Source organism: Lepus europaeus, chromosome 5 (assembly GCF_033115175.1).
Source record: "Lepus europaeus isolate LE1 chromosome 5, mLepTim1.pri, whole genome shotgun sequence".
NCBI lineage: Eukaryota > Metazoa > Chordata > Mammalia > Lagomorpha > Leporidae > Lepus > Lepus europaeus.
The window spans coordinates 67,859,641-67,877,972 of record NC_084831.1 but is presented as its reverse complement, the minus strand read 5'-3'; the positions used below and the strand labels follow the sequence as shown (position 1 = coordinate 67,877,972).

Sequence of the window (18,332 nt, the reverse complement as noted above, 5' to 3'; positions counted from 1 at the left end):
GAAATGTAAAACTAGAAAAATAGCAGAAGAAAATGCAGGAGTGTATTTATAGAATTACTGGATAATGAAACTTTTTCTAAGCACAATATCAAAACCAGGAAAGATCATGGAAATTTTGAAGAATTTTACCATACAAAGCAAGCCCACCTTAACTCACTGTTAAAAAAAAAAGTGGCAACACAGGAAAAGAAACTATTTTGATAATTTATGGGTATATCTGAAAAGAAACCATAGTTTTATAAAAAATATAGTTATAAAAATAGTTATATAGTTTTATAAAAAATATAGTTATAAAAAATAGTTAAATGAAAAGCAAAGAGAAAAAGCAAATGCAAAAGCCTCGAAGTCATCGTCAGGAAAAAACATAATTCGGTTGCCACAAGACCCTGGTATGCACAGAGATTTCTTCCAGGACCCCTGAGGATACACACTCAAATCTACTGATGCTCAGGTTCCTTACATAACATGGTGTGGTACTGGCACCTAGCCTACACACCTCCTGTCTAGACCATCTCTCCATTGCTTATGGTACCTACGACAGTGTAATGCTACGTAAGCAGTTGTTGTACTGTGTTGTTTGGGAGTAATGACAAGGAAAATGTATATACATGTTCAGTACAGACACTTTTTTTTAATATTTTCAATCTGAGATTGGTTGAGTCTGTGGATACAGAACACACAGACGCAGAGAGCGAACTGTGTAATAGCTAACAACAATACAAAATACTCTTTTTAAGATGTATTTATTTATTTGAAAGTCAGAGTTACACAGAGAGAGGAGAAGAGAGGCAGAGAGAGAGAGAGAGAGAGAGAGAGGTCTTCCATCCACTGGTTTACTCATAAATTGGCCACGACAGCTGGAGCTGCACCGATCTGAAGCCAGGAGCCAGGAGCTTCTTCCAGGTCTCCCATGCGGGTGCAGGGGCCCAAGGACTTGAGCTATCCTCTGCTGCTATCCCAGGCCACAGCAGAGAGCTGGATCAGAAGTGGAGTGGCCAGGTCTCCAACCGGCGCCCACATGGGATGCCAGTGCTTCAGGCCAGTGCGTTAACCCGCTGTGCCACAGTGCTGGCCCCTGACAATACAAAATACTGTTCAACAAGAAACTTTAAAATGAAAATTAATAGGGAGAAATCCAAGATGGCGGAATAGGAAGGGAGCACATTGATATTCTTCGGCAAGACACAGGTTAATAAAAGTGGAGATACTACAGGGTCAAGGAAGAGTAGGGGAAGAAACAGCAGAGGAAACTCTTCCGGAACTAGTGATTCACAGTGGACCTGCGTGGAGAGCGTGGGAGCCCAAGTTCGGGACACCAGCGGCAGACTCAACGCACCAGCGCTGGAACGCGAGGTGAGCCGAACCTCCATAGCCCGAGACACCAGCGGGCAAGTGGAAAGAGGAGGCTAGAGGGAACGAGGATTGAAACTCCGTGGGGAAAAGTTCACCAGGCTAACTAGAAGAGAGAGAGGGAAAAAAAAAAAAGTGACCGAAACGGACACGAGTTTCTCTCTCTCCGTTCACCCCTCAAGGGCGAGCAAGACAAAGAGCAGGCGCCATTTTGGACATACGTCATAAGCAGGGCGACCTCAGGTCTGCACCGGCCCTGAGCCTAGCAGAAAAACCTGACTCTGGGGGGAGGGGTGAAATAACTGGAGATTAGCATCTAACTTGGCAACCCAGTGGGAGACTGCAGGAGAATTGGAGCCCACACCTAGGGCAGCAGAGATTCCCTGTGTGGTCCTTGGGAAAGAGCTCCCAATCTCTGGCTCCTGTGGGTATATCATTTGCCTGCTAACTACCTCCAATTACATTCAGCTGTGCGGAATTACTTCCCTTTTGAATCAACAAAAGAAAGAGACATTTACCACACCTAACCTGGGAGTGTCATCTTGACACACCCTCAACCCTGAGGAACCAAACACAGCTCTCAGTCCACACCCATCTCAAGCCTCTAAGGCTCCACCAAAAGCAGACAGTCCACTTAATCTAGAGTCATAGTATAACAAGAAAAAAAAAACACCACAGTGAAGAAACCAAATATCTCCAACATGCCATACAACAAACGCAAAAACCGAGGTAACAAGAACAAGGAAGACACTATGACACCCCCAAATGAAAAAGACACCCCAACTCAAGATTATGAAGATGATGAGATAGAAGAAATGCAAGAAGCAGATCTCAAAAAATTGATAAGAACATTAAGAAGTTCTCAAAAACAAATTCTTGAACTACAGAAATCCTTAAAGGACAAGATAGAAAATCTCTCTCGTGAAAGTGAAATATTAAGGAGGAATCAAAATGAAATGAAACAACTAGTGGAACAAGAAATGGTGATAGTGAAGAGAAATCATAATGAAATGAAGAATTCAATAGATCAAATGACAAACACATTAGAGAGCCTTAAAAACAGAATGGGCGAAGCAGAAGAGAGAATATCAGACTTAGAAGACAGAGAACAGGAAAGGAAACAATCAAATCAAAGAAAAGAAGAAGAAATCAGAAATCTAAAAAATATTGTCGGGAATCTACAGGATACTATTAAAAAATCTAACATTCGGGTTCTAGGAGTTCCTGAAGGCATGGAGAGGGAGAAAGGATTAGAAGGCATTTTCAGTGAGATACTAGCAGAAAATTTCCCAGGTTGGGAGGACAGAGGCATCTTAGTACAGGAAGCTTATAGAACCCCTAATAAACATGACCAAAAGAGATCCTCACCACGACACGTCATAATCAAACTCACCACAGTGAAACATAAAGAAAAGATTCTAAAAGGTGCAAGAGAGAATCGTCAGATTATTCTCAGAGGATCTCCAATTAGACTCACAGCAGACTTCTCATCAGAAACCCTACAAGCTAGAAGGGAATGGCGAGACATAGCCCAGGTACTAAGAGAGAAAAACTGCCAGCCCAGAATGTTATATCCTGCAAAGCTCTCATTTGTGAATGAAGGTGAAATTAAGACTTTTCATAGCAAACAGAAACTGAAAGAATTTGTTGCCACTCATCCTGCCCTGCAAAAGATGCTTAAAGATGTGTTACACACAGAAACACAGAAACATGGTCACCAATATGAAAGAAGGTAAAGGAAGGAAACCTCACAGCAAAAGATCACAGGAAGCTCAATTTCTCTTTGACATAGAATTAAACTCTGATGCACTGTTAGAGCAATGTGTTAAAGTAATCTATTATGTTCTCTTGATGTCTGTTAAATTCTAATTATTCAAAAACAGCTGAATTTTTATTAAGAGCTATGGGTTATTTAACTATGTGCTTATTTTCAAAGACTTGAATAATCACCTTGTAACAATGATCAAATTTGGTCTATGTTATGTCATGATTTTAAGGAATCTTAGTTCAACCAGATATTTTGAATTTTGATATTGGTCTATTATGCTATGTTATATGTGCGTACATATTATATGTCCACATGGGGAAATTTTATTAAGAGTTTTATTTTAAATGGCTTATAGATAAGATTGTCCATAAATTTAAGCTGCTAAAATCAATCAAAGATACATTTTAATTTGTGTGACCTGAATCTGTGTATCATATGTTTTAAACTTGTTGGTAGAAAGAAACTAAAAACATTTTATATGGTTGTGCTTAAGTTTACTGGTTAAACAAACTACACCATCTTAGATATTTAAGAGGTGTTTTCAAATACATGATTCTTACAATTTATAGAAGGCATTGGACCTTCTGGTAAATGTTTTCTTAAGTTGTTATCTAGTGGTTGAAACGGTTTGCTAAGTATTCATGTGATATTGCTATTGTCAGCAAGTGATCTAGGACTTGCTCACTCATTTCTCTATTCTAAGCCCAACTTGTTCTTTCATTTCTCTATTCTCTTCAAGGTAGGGAACTAATTCTATTATGAAGGAATCTGTAGGACGCACAATTTAATCTTTAGACCTTATAAGAGATGGCTAACATTTTTCTGTAATAGCATAGCCAAAATAAGAGCTTAAATAATAATCTCATAGCTAGATTCACATCGCCATCAGCGAAGTATACAGTAAGTAGAAAAAAAAAAACAAAACAAAACTCCCTTTCAGACCAAAGGGAAAGAAAGTTTTAAAGTGAGAATATAATTTTCCTCATGGGCATTGTCTACCTTAGAAAAACTACTACAGAACATGCCTGTGACTATAGACTTGTAGTTCAGGCCACCGAAGATTAGAGATGGGACACTGGCACTCCCTTGACTTGCATCCTCTGGTCAGCTTTAACACAAACCAGGAGGAAAAAAAAGCTAGGCATCAGAAGCAATGGGTGGCAGGCCTATTAATGGCTGATCTGTACAGTGATCTGCCCTCAAGGAGACCCAACAGGCCAGTCCACTGCAGTGGCTTTCAATGTGGTAAGCCTGGGCTTCAGCAGAAGTCAGCTTGTGAAGAGCCCTGGCAGCTCTGCCAAGAGTTGGGTCACTGGAAATGGACCTGCCCTGGAGTCGAAGGATGCCCAGGTCAGAGCCACAGATCTTATTGGCTCCAAGCTGAAAAGCCCTTCACTCAGCCCAACTTCCAAAGTGACCACTGCAGCTGAGGGGATGGTCAAGTAGGGTCAGCAACATTGCAGGCAGAACTGTAAATTTCTTGTTAGAGATGCCACCTGCCTTTACCTGGCCAGCTCTCCTCCCAGACCAGCCAAGTAATGAAAGTCAACAGAGTGCCTTCCCCTAGGAGGTTCACACCTCCCTTAGGATATACCCCATGTGAAGAGATAGATAGGTCTGGGCCTCTGAACTTACAAGGCCTAAAGCCCACCAGATTATTATCAAGCCCCTTCTATCAGGTTCTATTTGCCTCTCAATCAGAAAACTTAATTGTAGCTTAGACAGCACCTTTCTTAGCTCCTCTAATAATGACTCTGTCCTTTGTTTTAGGCCCTGTCTAGTGCACTTGGGCCTCATTCCTTTGTAATCATAACCTCTACTCTACCACCAATGGCTCTACTCCCAACCTGTGTGTACTGATGGTCCTCTTCCCCACTTAATGCTGTATAATTGTTCAGACCTGGTAAATGCCACTCTTAGGATCATTGGTTACTATCCTCACCCTGTCTTTTATGACCTTGTCTAAATATGATCAGAGTCGGGGAACTTGGAAGGCTTCCATAGCCTTGGCAACTCATGACGACAGCCTAGGATGGTTACTGGTGCCATAAACTAGAGTGTCAATTTGTTGGGTCAACAACAGGAGCCACTGTGCGCTTGCTCCTGATGTGGGATCTCTGTCCTTAATGTACTGTACATTTTGATTTAATGCTATAACTAGTACTCAAACAGTATGTTTCACTTTGTGTTTCTATGTGGGTGCAAACTGTTGAAATCTTTACTTAATGTATACTAAATTGATCTTCTGTATATAAAGAGAATTGAAAATGAATCTTAATGTGAATGGAAGGGGAGAGGGAGCGGGAGAGGGGAGGGTTGCGGGTGGGAGGGAAATTATGGGAAGGGGAAGCCATTGTAATCCATAAGCTGTATACTGGAAATTTATATTCATTAAATAAAAGTTAAAAAAAATTTAAAAAAAAAAGAAAATTAATAGAAATATTATTTTTAACTAATTAGTTGTCAGGTAAATTAAAAAGACCAAAATTTCCACTGATGGCCAGAATGAGGAGAAATAAACAACTCATTTTCTACTGCTGGGAGTATAATAGAACATTTATCAAATTTATATATTCTTTTTGATCCAGCAGTTTTCCTTCTAAAAGTGACCTAACAGAAATTTGTGAATGGTTCCTAATATTTAGATACTACGTAATAGTAATAGTAATAATAGTAATACTAATAGTAATAATATGAAAGTAATAATAATATGAAAACTCCTTAAATATATTTTCAATAGAATGATTAAATGAATTAGGATTCAATAAAATAACATTTAATTACTAAAAATTATTATGCAGAGGGAAATTTTTTGGCATGGAAATATACCCATGACATATTGTTAATTAAAAAAATCAACTTATTAAAATGGCATGCATAATATAATTCTACTTTGTGGGTAAGTTTTTCCTCTAAAATTCACATATATAAAAACACTCACATATGCAAATGAAAAGTCTGAAAAGATATACAGAGGCTTACAGTAAATATTTCTTGACAATGGGAATATATTTTTATTTTCATTCACATATTTATTGAGCCTCTATTATATCACAAATGGTATTCTGAAAATGAAATTATTGGAAAACTATTTGTGCTCATGAAACTTACATTTTGGGCTGGTAACATGGCATAGCAGGTTAAGCTGCAACTTGAGATGCTAGTATCCCATACAGGTGCCAGTTTAAATCCCAGCTACTCAATTTCCATTCTAACTCCCAGTCAATGCATCTGGGAAAGCAGCAGAAGATGGTGCAAATTCTTGGGTCCTGCACCTATATGGGAGACCCGGAAAAAATTCCTGGCTCCTGGCTTTGGCCTGCCCCAACCCTGGCTGTTGTGGCCATTTGGGGAGTAAATCAGCAGATAGAAGATCTCTCTCTCAGTCTCTTCTTCTCTCTCTTTGACTCTTTCAAAGGAAATAAATAAATCTTTAAAAAAATTACATTCCAATTGAAATGAGACTGGAAAAAAAAGATATAAATAAGCAAGATAACTTCAAATAGTAGTAAATACTGCGAAGGACAAAATCAACAGGCAGCCTGATAATGACATGTGTGCAAGAGAAGAAATTGCTTTATAGTTGCAGGGTTAGTGAAGCATTTCATGAGGAAGTGACTTTTGAACTGAGATGTGAAGACTAGAAAGAGCCCAGCCCTTAAAAAGCTCTGGGAACAGCTTTCAAGTTAGATGCAGTCAGTGCAAATGTCCTGAAACAGGAATGAGTCCATGGTGTGCCAAGAACAGAACAAAGACCAAGAGGCCGAAATGTAACAAACAGAGGAGAGGAATGAGCAGATGGGTGGGTCCTATGGGCTCTGCCAAATTATATGGATTATTTAAAAGTACAGGAAAGCCTATAGGAAATTATTCAGCAAGAGAGAGACTCAACCCATTTTACATCTAAAAAATTTTTCTGCTTCTTTTGCATTTCTTGAACTTTTTAGCAATTCATATAAGCATTCATATACAAAATATTAAGCTCTTTTATTTTGAAAAAATTAATGATAATTATTGATATAAAATTGAGCAATTTAAATTTTCTTATTTATGTGCTTATATACATTGTAAGTTTCTACCAAAAATATGTTACTTTTATATTCCCCCCAAATTTTCCAGAAATGAAGAATGTAAAATAAAGTCACATGGGGGCCCTTTGACATAGTAGGTTAAGCCTCTGCCTGCAGCACTGGCATCTCATATGGGTACCAGATTATGTCCTGGCTGCTCCACTTCCAATCCAGCTCCTTGCTAATGCACCTGGGAAAGCAGTGGAAGATGACCCAAGTGGTTGGGCCCCTGCACCTACATGGGAGACCTGGAAGAAGCTCCTGGCTTCTGGCTTCAGATTGGCGCATAAGTGGAGGCAATAGAGTACCTCATTAAAGCCGTTTTTTAAAATATGGACAAAGCATTTTGTCAGAAGAATACACTTCTAGAGTCAAATCCTGACTTTATTTCCTTTCAGTATTAACCCTTAGGCATGAGACACAACCTGCCCTAGCTGCCCTAGCCTTTATTTCCTGATAATGATGCAAAAATTAAATGAAAGCAGTAATTTAGAAAAAACTTGCATTGTCCTTTCTGTTTATAAAGCATTCCCATATTTCATAATGTATCATTTGTTGAGTTTCTCCAATGGACCAGTCACTATGTAGTATGCCGGAGATATTCCAATAAATTGAACACAAATTCACAAATTTCTTCTTTAAGAATCATTCTGGTGGAGTCAAGAACACCAAGGATTTCAATCTGATACGTTCACACACTGCTATCTTAGTATGCTGATAAATCCATTTGCAGTAGCATCCGTCCTCAGTCCAATGTTCTTTTCCCTCTCTTCTGGCATAAGACCCTGACTTACTGTCTTGGATGCTTATCACTCTCTGATTTTTCCTGATTATTAATTTGTTAACTTTATGTTCCCCTGCTGGGCCCAAAGTTCTTTGAGATCTGGGGAATTCTCATTTTTCCTGTTGTATCCTCAGTATCTACAACATTGTCTGATGTTGTAGATGTCAGATGAGTGAGAATAAAGGGATAAACACAGATAAGAGTAATTTGCTCCTACAGTGGAGGTCAATATAAAGAACTTATCAGATCCTCATAAATCGTCATTATTACTCTCATTTAGAAAATTAGGGTACTCAAATTCAGAAAGGATAGTTCTTGATAATGTTCAACTGAATACTGAATGCTAAAGATAGCATGTTCTAAACTCAAATCCTGTGCTCTTTAGGCTGCATGCTAATAGGGCTGCAGGAAAATTAGTTCTCCATGGCATATGTTTAAGCTAGGCCTAAAAATCTTGAGCATAGCTGCTGAAAAGTATTATTAATTATTAGTATTATTGTTATTTTAAAATCACATATAACATGGGCTGGCACTGTGGCTCAGCAGATTAAGCTGCCTCTTCCAACACCAGCATCCCATAAGGGCGCCAGTTCTTACCTCAGCTGCTGCACTTCTGATAGCAGCTCCCTACGAGGGCCTGAGAAAGCAACAGAATATGGCCCAAATGCTTGGGCCCCTGCCACCCACCTTGGAGACCTGGTTGGAGTTCCTGGCTCCTGGCTTTGGCCTCTCTCAACCCTGGCCATTACAGCCATTTAAGGAGTAAGCTAGCAGATGAAAAATTCTCGCTCACTCTCTGTCTTCCCCTCTGTCTCTCTCTTCCTCTGTCTCTGTTTTTGTCTCTCCCTCTTTCTCTGTAATTCTGCCTTTCAAATAAATAAATAATTTTTTTAAAAAATGACACATACAAATAAATGTGTGTGTGCATGTGTGTATACTTTTATGCCAAAATGAAATCTATCTACGTCAGGATAATTTAGGCAACCCAAACCACTGGAACATTATTGTTAATCTCAGCAATTTGTGCTTGTGGGTGTCATGATGTACTTACAGCAATCCTTGGATTCTCCACTCTGGGAGACATTCCACATAATTGGACTGTTTACAGACTGTGTGATACTATTTGGAATGTGGAGTTCAGCCTTCTGTGCTTGCGCATGTCTAACAAAAAGGACTCTAAGAGAAATACCAGTTTTCCAAAGTGTCAAAACAGTTGAAACAGGCTGGTACCGTGGCTCACTAGGCTAATCCTCCACCTCGGTGCCGGCACCCCAGGTTCTAGTCCCTGTCGGGGCACTGGATTCTGTCCCAGTTGCTCCTCTTCCAGTCCAGTTCTCTGCTGTGGCCCGGGAAGGCAGTGGAGGATGGCCCAAGTGCTTGGGCCCTGCACCTGCACTGGAGACCAGGAGGAAGCACCTGGCTCCTGGCTTTGGATCAGCGCAGCGCACCGGCCATAGCGGCCACTTGGCGGGTGAACCAACAGAAAAAGGAAGACCTTTCTCTCTGTCTCTCTCTGTCTAACTCTGACTGTCAAAAAAAAAAAAAAAAAAAAAAGACTTCAAAGGAACAGGGCTGCTTTGTTGTGTGTAACTTTCTCTGCCTTTTGAATTTCAGGGAAGTTGTTCATAGCACTTGGGTACAGACCTTTTCTTTGAGATTTCCACTAAAAAGCAAAAACTTGATTGATTTTGATGCCACCTTCTGGCTATTACAAAAACTTCACCTTATAAAGGTTGTGTTCACACAACTGAACCTTATCTGATGCAGTACCATTGTCAAATTAGACAGAAATATCATCCCCTCTGAAAGAGGTTCTGATAAAGAAACAGGAAGATTAAGAAGACAAAAGTCTTCTGGGCAAGTTTTCTGCTGTAATTGACATCTAAGTGAATCACTAATAGCTTTGTTTTCACTTTACTGAAAAGAACACAAAATAGCGAGTGTCCCACAAGTCTGTTTGAACACACTCCAAGCTCATGTCTACTACTTGGTTTAATTTTTAAAATGAGTATCAAAACAATATACGCATGTGAAAGTAAACCAAACAGAATTGAAGAGCTTATAATGAAAGCAATGCCAAGACTCCTAACACACAGGATATTTTTAATTGCAAATATTTATTTATTTGAAAGGTAGAGTAAGAGATAGAGAGACAGACAGAGAGAGGGAGATAGAAAGAGATGAGAAAGAAAGAGATGTTGAGGTTTAGTGGTTCTCTTCCTAAATGACCTTGATAGCCAGGGTTGGGCCAGGCCAAAGCCAAGAGCCTGGAACTCCATCTTAGTCTTCCACCTGAGTGGCAGAGACTCAAGTACTTGAGCCATCATCTGCTGCTTCCCAGGTGCGTTAGCAGGGAGCTGAATCAAAAGCAGGGTATCTGGGACTCAAATTGGCACTCTGCTATGGGATGTGGTGTGGCAAGCTTCACCTGCTGTGCCACAACACCTGCTGCCTTATCCAGTTTTATTCCACAGACAATCTTCTATTTCTGGTTTTAGTTCTTCTGGTAGTTTACATGTATATAATTTTAAGTAATATGCTTATTCTTTTATTTTGTGCTTTATTAACTTTAGACAGTACCTACTGACAGCCTGCTATGGAAAATGAAGATTGAACTCATATTATTCCTTTTCCTGATCCCCCTTCCTCCTGTTTGGTAGTTAAATTACTGCTTTTGATTTCATTATATTATTTTGTTTAAATATACTAATATTTAACTAATATGTAACTAAGTATACTAAATATACTAATATCTCTACTCTTTCTCCTAGCTTGTCGGTTTCTCAACTGTTTATTTCTGAGAGTATTATCCTCCCTACCCTTCTCTCCACCTTTCTTTTTCTTTCCACTTTGTATAGTTACCATTTTATGTGATCATATTTGTCATTCTATATATTTAGTTCTGTAACCGCAGCAGGATCTGGCACACTCTATTGGTACATTGATTCTAGAAGTTAGAATGCCATCTCACTAGTCCAAGTGATCAATTTCAGCTCACAATTGATGACTCTGATAGGTCTAAGAGTCAAAGGGATCACACAAACAAGTCAAGTGTCTGCTAATAGTAACTGATAGAATCAAAAAGGGAGAGAACGATCCAACATGGGAAGCGGGATACACAGCAGACTCATAGAATGGCAGATGTCCTAAATAACACTCTGGCCTCAGAATCAGCCCTTAAGGCATTCGGATCTGGCTCAAGAGCCCATGAGAGTATTTTAGGCATGGAAAGCCAAGATACCATGGAAAAAAAAGAGAAGACCTAAATGAAAGATCTCTGTGAGTGAGATCCCAGTAAAAACAATAGGGCCATCAAAGAAGGAGGTACCTTTCTCCGAAGGGAGGAGAGAACTTCCACTTTGACTATGACCCTATCGGAATAAGATCAAAGTCAGCGAACTCTAAAGGCTTCCATAGCCCTGACAACTCATGAATAGAGCCTAGGGAGATTACTGACGCCATGAACAGGAGTGTCAAATTGTTAAGTCAGCAACAGAAGTCACTGTGTACTTACACCCCATGTGGGATCTGTCCTTAATGTGTTGTCTAATGTGAAGTGATGCTATAACTAGTACTGAAACAGTATTTTTATACTTTGTGTTTCTGTGTGGGTACAAACTGATGAGGTCCTTACTAATTATATACTGAATTGATGTTCTGTATATAAAGATAATTGGAAATGAAAAAAAACAACCTGGTGTTAAATTGGAAATGGCATAGAAAATTAATTAATTTTAAAAAAATATTATGTAGGATCTCTGCCTTTAATGTGCTGTACACTGTTATTTAATGCTATAACTAGTACTCCAACGGTAGTTTTTTCACTTTGTGTTGCTATATGGGGCAAACTGTTGAAATCTTTACCTAATATATACTAAACTGATCTTCTGTATATAAAGAGAATTGAAAATGAATCTTGATGTGAATGGAAGGGGAGAGGGAGCGGGAAAGGGGAGGGTTGTGGGTGGGAGGGAAATTATGGGAGGGGGGAAGCCATTGTAACCCATAAGCTGTACTTTGGAAATTTATATTCATTAAATAAAAGTTTAATAAATGAAAAAAAAAAGAAACAAGAGAAGACTTTTCCTTTGTCATAATTACATAAATATTATTCAGTACCAGGTCATTAGATTTTCATTTCTACCATGTCCCTGAATCAAAGTCAAACTACATACCTTACTATCGGCATAAGTCAAGGATATTCTTGAATGATTTATTGTTTGCTCACAAGTTTTTTCTTATGTAGCCTTCGACAGGACCATGTGCATTTGTACCATCCAAATCACTACTTTTCAAAGACCCCGCTTTTCTCTGAAGAACCACCTTACAGAACTTCTGTCCTTTTGTTCTACTCAGAATCTAATAAAATATAGATCTATTGCCTAGTGTTAATTCTAGGGCCCCTCAATCTCATTACATTGGATTGATTTCTAGAGTTGCCAGATTTAACAAATAAAAACAGAATGATTAAATTTTAATTTCAGATAAGTAACAAATCATACTTTTAGTGTAAGTATGTCCCATGCACTGTCAAACCTTTTCCATCACCTCTGTAGGAAAAGAAAGCACGGGAAGTAAACTTGCCGAGTCCCTGGAAATATCTTTTTTTCCTCTCTCTTTCTTTTTCTTGTCCTTTCTCTCTTTATATGTGATTGGTGATGTCACTGTAGAATTATAGCTTGAAGCATTAGGAGAGCATTAGACTGAAGAAGAATTGTAGCTTGAGGGACTATTCCCTCCAGAAATCTGAAGACACTGCCCCACTGGTTTTGGTTTCCAATATGTGGGATGACAGTCAGATTCACATACTTTGCAGTGACATTTTTTTATCTTGAGAAAACTGTTTAAAATCATTTCTTTATTCCTGGTGTCCTGAAATCTCAGAATTTTATGTAAGTCTTTTTTTTTTTTTTTAATTCCTTGTTTCAGTTCTCAATGACTGAACAACTATGAGTCTTATCAGCTCTGGAAAATTTTCTTATATAAGCTCTTTGCTGTTTTTCATCCCTTACATTTTGTTGGTTTCCTTTTTGGAACTCTTATTCATAGCTTAGACCTCCTGGATCGGTCTTAATACCTCTTGTTTTCTCTTGTATTTTCCATCTCGGACTTTTTGTTCTATATTCTAGATTTTTATCTATTTTCTTCCAGCTTTTTTAGATTTTTTTATTGTAAAAATCACATTTTTAATTTCTATGAGCCCTTTCTTGTCTTCTGTTTATTTATAGTAACATCACACTTTTAAAAAAGATTTATTTTTATTTATTTGAAAGGCAAAATGAGGGGCCGGTGCTGTGGCATAGCAGGTAAAGCTGCCGTCTGCAGTGCCGGCATCCCATATGGACGCTGGTTCGAGTCCTGGCTGCTCTACTTCTGATCCAGCTCTCTGCTATTGCTAGGAAAGCAGTAGAAGATGGCCCAAGTCCTTGGGCCTCTGCGCCCACGTGGGAGACCCAGAGGAAGCTCCTGGCTACTGGCTCCTGGCTTCTGGCTCCTGGCTTCGGATTGGTGTAGCTCCGGCTATTGCCACCAATTGGGGCGTGAACCAGTGGATGGAAGACCTTGCTCTCTCTCTCTCCCTCTCCCTCTCTCTCTCTCTCTCGCTCTCCTTCTCTCTGTGTAACTCTGACTTTCAAATAAATAAATAAATCTTTAAGAAAAAAGAAAGAAAGAAAGGCAAAGTGAAAGGGAGACAGAGAGATCTTCTATCCACTGGTTCACTCCCCGAATGCCTACACAGCTAGGGCTGGTTCAAAGAGCATGGAACTCCATCTGGATCTCCCACATGTATGGCAGGGGCCCAAGGATTTTGTCCATCTTCCACTGCTTTCCCAGGTGCATTAACAGGGAGATGGAATGGAAGCAGAGCAGCAGGGACCCAACATAGCACTCTGATATGGGATGCCAGTGTCACAGGTGGCAGCTTAACCTGCTATACCACAATCCCAGCACTGACAACACACTTTTGTTTGTTGGCTGATCTGTTTCAATTACTCTGAGTATACTGGAAGTTTTTAAAAGGTCCTTCCTGTACCCTGAATTATTTTAATTTCCTCCAACATCAGTTTCTGTTTGTCTACCTTAGTCTTTCTCTTTTGTATTCTGATTCCTCTTTTACACCTGATGCTACCAGAACATCCAGTTGCTCCTAAAGAAAGGAGGACTGAGTTTGTGTGGAGTTGCTTTACTGCTGTGTATGGGACAGTTTTCTTGGGAGGCCTCTGTGCTATGTGGGGTAATGGGTTGACAGATTTCTCTGCAGCATACACTGATGGAAAACCAGATGTCAGGCACTGGCTTTCACTGTATGGACTGTAGGCTGGGGTACCAAATCCCACAAAAGCTTTTGCTTTGCCCAGAAGGTTTACACAACAAAAGAGATCTCTTGGCCGGTGCCACCGCTCACTTGGCTAATCCTCCACCTGCAGCGCCAGCACCCTGGATTCTAGTCCCAGTTGGGGTGCCAGATTCTGTCCTGGTTGCTCCTCTTCCAGTCCTGCTCTCTGCTGTGGCCCGGGAGGGCAGTGGAGGATGGCCCTAGTGCTTGGGCCCCTGCACCCATATGGGAGACCAGAAGGAAGCACCTGGCTCCTGGCTTCGGATTGGCGCAGCGCACCAGCCGTAGCAGCCATTTGAGGAGTGAACCAACAGAAGGAAGACCTTTCCCTCTCTCTCTCTCTCTCTGTCTAACTCTGCCTGTCAAAAAAAAAAAAAAAAAAAGAGAGAGAGAGAGATTCTCTGGTTTTTCTTTTTCCTGGATGCTGGAATTCTAAATATTGAAGTGCAGAGGTGCTGAGGTGAATTGGACATATACTTAGAAATCTTTAATTAATCCCCCTCCTTTGGGCCACATTTCTCACTCTCAACTCTGAGCCCAGTGTGTTTCATAATTTCTAACAGGCAAATCATGTTCTGCCCTCTCTATTGCCTTGAATGGTGCATTCATCATTCAACACATGTCCATATTCATTCCCTCTTCCAAAAATTGAACTTTTTTGTCCAATTGTGAGAAAAATCCCATCTTCCACATATTTAGCTTTGATGGTAAGCTTTATTCTGGGTTTTTGTATTTATTTTATTTCATTGGCTCTTAGGACAGAAGAGATGGACTTTCTTGCTCAGTATACCATCTGGAGCTAGTAGTTTGCTGCTGTTTCTTCTTGGTGGAGATAAAATTCAAGTTAAATAGTGAATTGCTTCTTCAATCACTCACACAGAACTGCTCAGGTGCAGTCACCTCTACCTAAGGGATCAGATTCACTGAAATGCAGGGGTATCTGAGAGAGACCTTGGTAGGATTACTATAGATTTCTAATGAAAAACTAAGGAGGATTCTTACTAAGACTGCAAAAACTTATTTTGGAATTTGTCTCATTCATTCCCCATTTGATAAGTGGCTAGACTGGGCCAAGTACTAGGCTAAATTTTGGCAAGATTGGGCTATAAAGATGAATAGGGTATAAACCTTGCCCTGAGGATAACATAATCTGGTGAATAACTTGAGTATATGCAGCATTTTACAGTTTATAAATCAGTGTTACACACTGTGAACTCGTGACACTTACTGATGTGCCACTCACACTTTTCACTACTCCTAAGGGATCCCAATGACCTATGACATATAATAAGTTATTCATTTGCTTAGGTCCAAATTTAAATCCCATGCATGGTAAGACTGTGTACAATGTAGTTTCTTGGGTAGTGAAAGAGCCAAATCATCATTTAAGGATCTCAAAGTAGCCTTTTGGATAGTGTATATGAATTTATAACCAAGTTTCTGAGCCATTTGAACTCTACAAGATACCAACATGAATTGAGTGTATTTTTCAGCTATTATTGCTTTTACTAATGGTCTTTCAAATCTCCCTTCTTCTTACTTTGGCATCTAAGGTAGATTACACAGCTATCTGGACATTTTCTGATAAATTCAGTGTAGTCCATTTTAAAATTCAGTCTCATTTTCCCCATCTTCCAGCTTATGATCAACTCTGCAAAGGAATTTGGAGTAGGAGAGACCCTGTAGTTTTCCTTCTATTCTATTTCTGGTGGGATATTTATTCTTCTTGGATATTTAGGGTTACATTTTCCAAGATGTGGTTCGTGGACCAGCTGTATCTGAATGCACTGGGGAGCCTATGGGGGGAGATGCTAATTCCTGGACCCCAAATCCAGTGATTTGGGCTCTTAATGGTTGAAAAATATCAGAAATTAAAAATTTCCACAAACACTCAAAAATTTCCACAAAAGCTTACATACACTAAAGTTGAACAATCACTTATCTTGAATCCACTACACATTATCTTAGATCTTCTGAACATCCCTGGTAGAGCAGGTATTATCTTCATTTTACTGATACAGAAATTGAATCTCAAAAGAACCAAAGCTTGTCAAGCAGTGGAGTATATTTCACTTGAAGCTAGCAATAATGAATATTGATCTTTCCCATTAATCTACCACTGACTGTAATTTACACAGAAAGAAAATATCATTCAATATATTTATATTTTTTCAGATTATCAAAGTAATACATATTGACTTTAAGAAATCTATAAAAGCAGAAAAATAACTAAACAATTATTTAAATATAATTTGTTTCTGCTTACATGTTTTGCCTATTTTACAAAATTTAAATCAAGTTATACTTTAATATTCTTTAAGTACTTGCTTCCTAAAATTAATGTATTGTGAATTTTTTCTTACATTAAACATGTTCTCCATCATTATTTTCAGTGGCAACATCATCTTTCATTTTATGGCTGTATGATTCTGTATTTAACCAATTCCCTGCTAGTGAGCAATATGATTATTTCAACTTTTTACTGTAATGAAAAGGTACTTTCAGTGTTAGGCACCTTACAGGGAAGTTGGGAAATACATTACAGCTGTCTAGAGAAAATGAAATCAATTTTTAAAGGTTAAAAATGAAAAGTGTTTGAGGTCTGAAATGGTATGCAACATTTCGATGGTCACTAAAAGGATTCTTTCTTGTTTTCTCTCTTAAAAGGAACAAGACCATTTTGTTTTACTTTAACCTGTTCAGCTGTACCAGTCCCTCTGTGATGATAAACCTACAGTGCCCTACCACACAGGTAAGGCAAGAGACACCCCCTGATAATGGAGGTAACTTCGAGTGAGCTTGGATGATGCAATTCAGAAATTCCACTTGCATTCTCTAGGTGTGTGGTTAATTATGAATTTATAGAAGATGGCTGGCTGGCGCCGTGGCTCAACAGGCTAATCCTCTGCCTTGTGGCACTGGCACACCGGGTTCTAGTCCTGGTTGGGGCGCCGGATTCTGTCCCGGTTGCCCCTCTTCCAGGCCAGCTCTCTGCTATGGCCCGGGAGTGCAGTGGAGGATGGCCCAAGTGCTTGGGCCCTGCACCCCATGGGAGACCAGGAGAAGCACCTGGCTCCTGCCTTCGGATCAGCGTGGTGCACCGGCCGCGGCGGCCATTGGAGGGTGAACCAATGGCAAAGGAAGACCTTTCTCTCTGTCTCTCTCTCTCACTGTCCACTCTGCCTGTCAAAAAAAAATATTAAAAAAAAAAGAAGATGGCAAGATGTTAAGTATGAACTCATGCTTGTTCATATATAATTAAAATTGAACAGAGATTAATCATTTTAGTCCTTGGTGATTATTTTGTCCAATCACCTATTATGAATAAATAACTGCAGCTTGGAGAAGTAGAGATATTTTCCCAGTAGTGTATTAGAGTAAAGCTAGCTACTGTAACTAATAAACCATAGCTTTTAAAGACTTACCACAGTAATGTTTGGTTTTGACCATGTAAAAGTACAAGACAGGTGTTTGTGGTCAGTTTGACTCTCCATCAAACTCTGTTGTCCAGGATGTCCTCCTTCTGATCTACACCCAGCTGCCTGAAGGCCACAGTGACCACCAGCAAAGCACACCTCTTAAAAGCCTTGGGTCAGAAGTGTCACACATTGCTTTGCTTCCTCATCACTCCCCAAAGACTTTTGAAATCTTATTTCTGTTGAGCCTGAAGCATACTTGGCGTGTTGATATTTTAGTTCTATGATTACCTCTGCTCCTCCCTCAAGATCATATCCTCTACCTTATCAGTACCGATAATTACCACTCTATATAATCTGATTTTCAAACATTCCACTTCCTGTTCATTTCAATCCCTCTAGCATTCTATCGCCATTGATATTTCTACCTCACTGTACCTACAAACCACCATACTAATCTCCTAAGTGGCCCTCAGTCCCCCATGTTTTCATCTCTCTCTTTACCTGACTTTGCTAACACAGTCCCTCATTAAAATTACTCCCTTATATAAACACTGAGTGCCTTTGCCTCCTCTCATTTATCCATGCCTGAACCCAGGAGGATATA

At 39.5% G+C, this 18,332-nt stretch overlaps 1 protein-coding gene across 7 annotated transcripts in view; it reads left to right on the top strand.

The window, feature by feature from the left end:
* SLC44A5 (solute carrier family 44 member 5) overlaps positions 1 to 18,332 on the top strand; it is a 440,515-nt gene that overhangs the window by 366,034 nt on the left and 56,149 nt on the right. For all 7 annotated transcript variants that reach the window (XM_062191562.1, XM_062191561.1, XM_062191559.1 and 4 more), the window contains one exon: positions 16,977 to 17,061. In XM_062191562.1, coding sequence (XP_062047546.1) covers positions 16,977 to 17,061 — 85 coding nt within the window. The remainder of the gene's footprint in view (positions 1 to 16,976; positions 17,062 to 18,332) is intronic.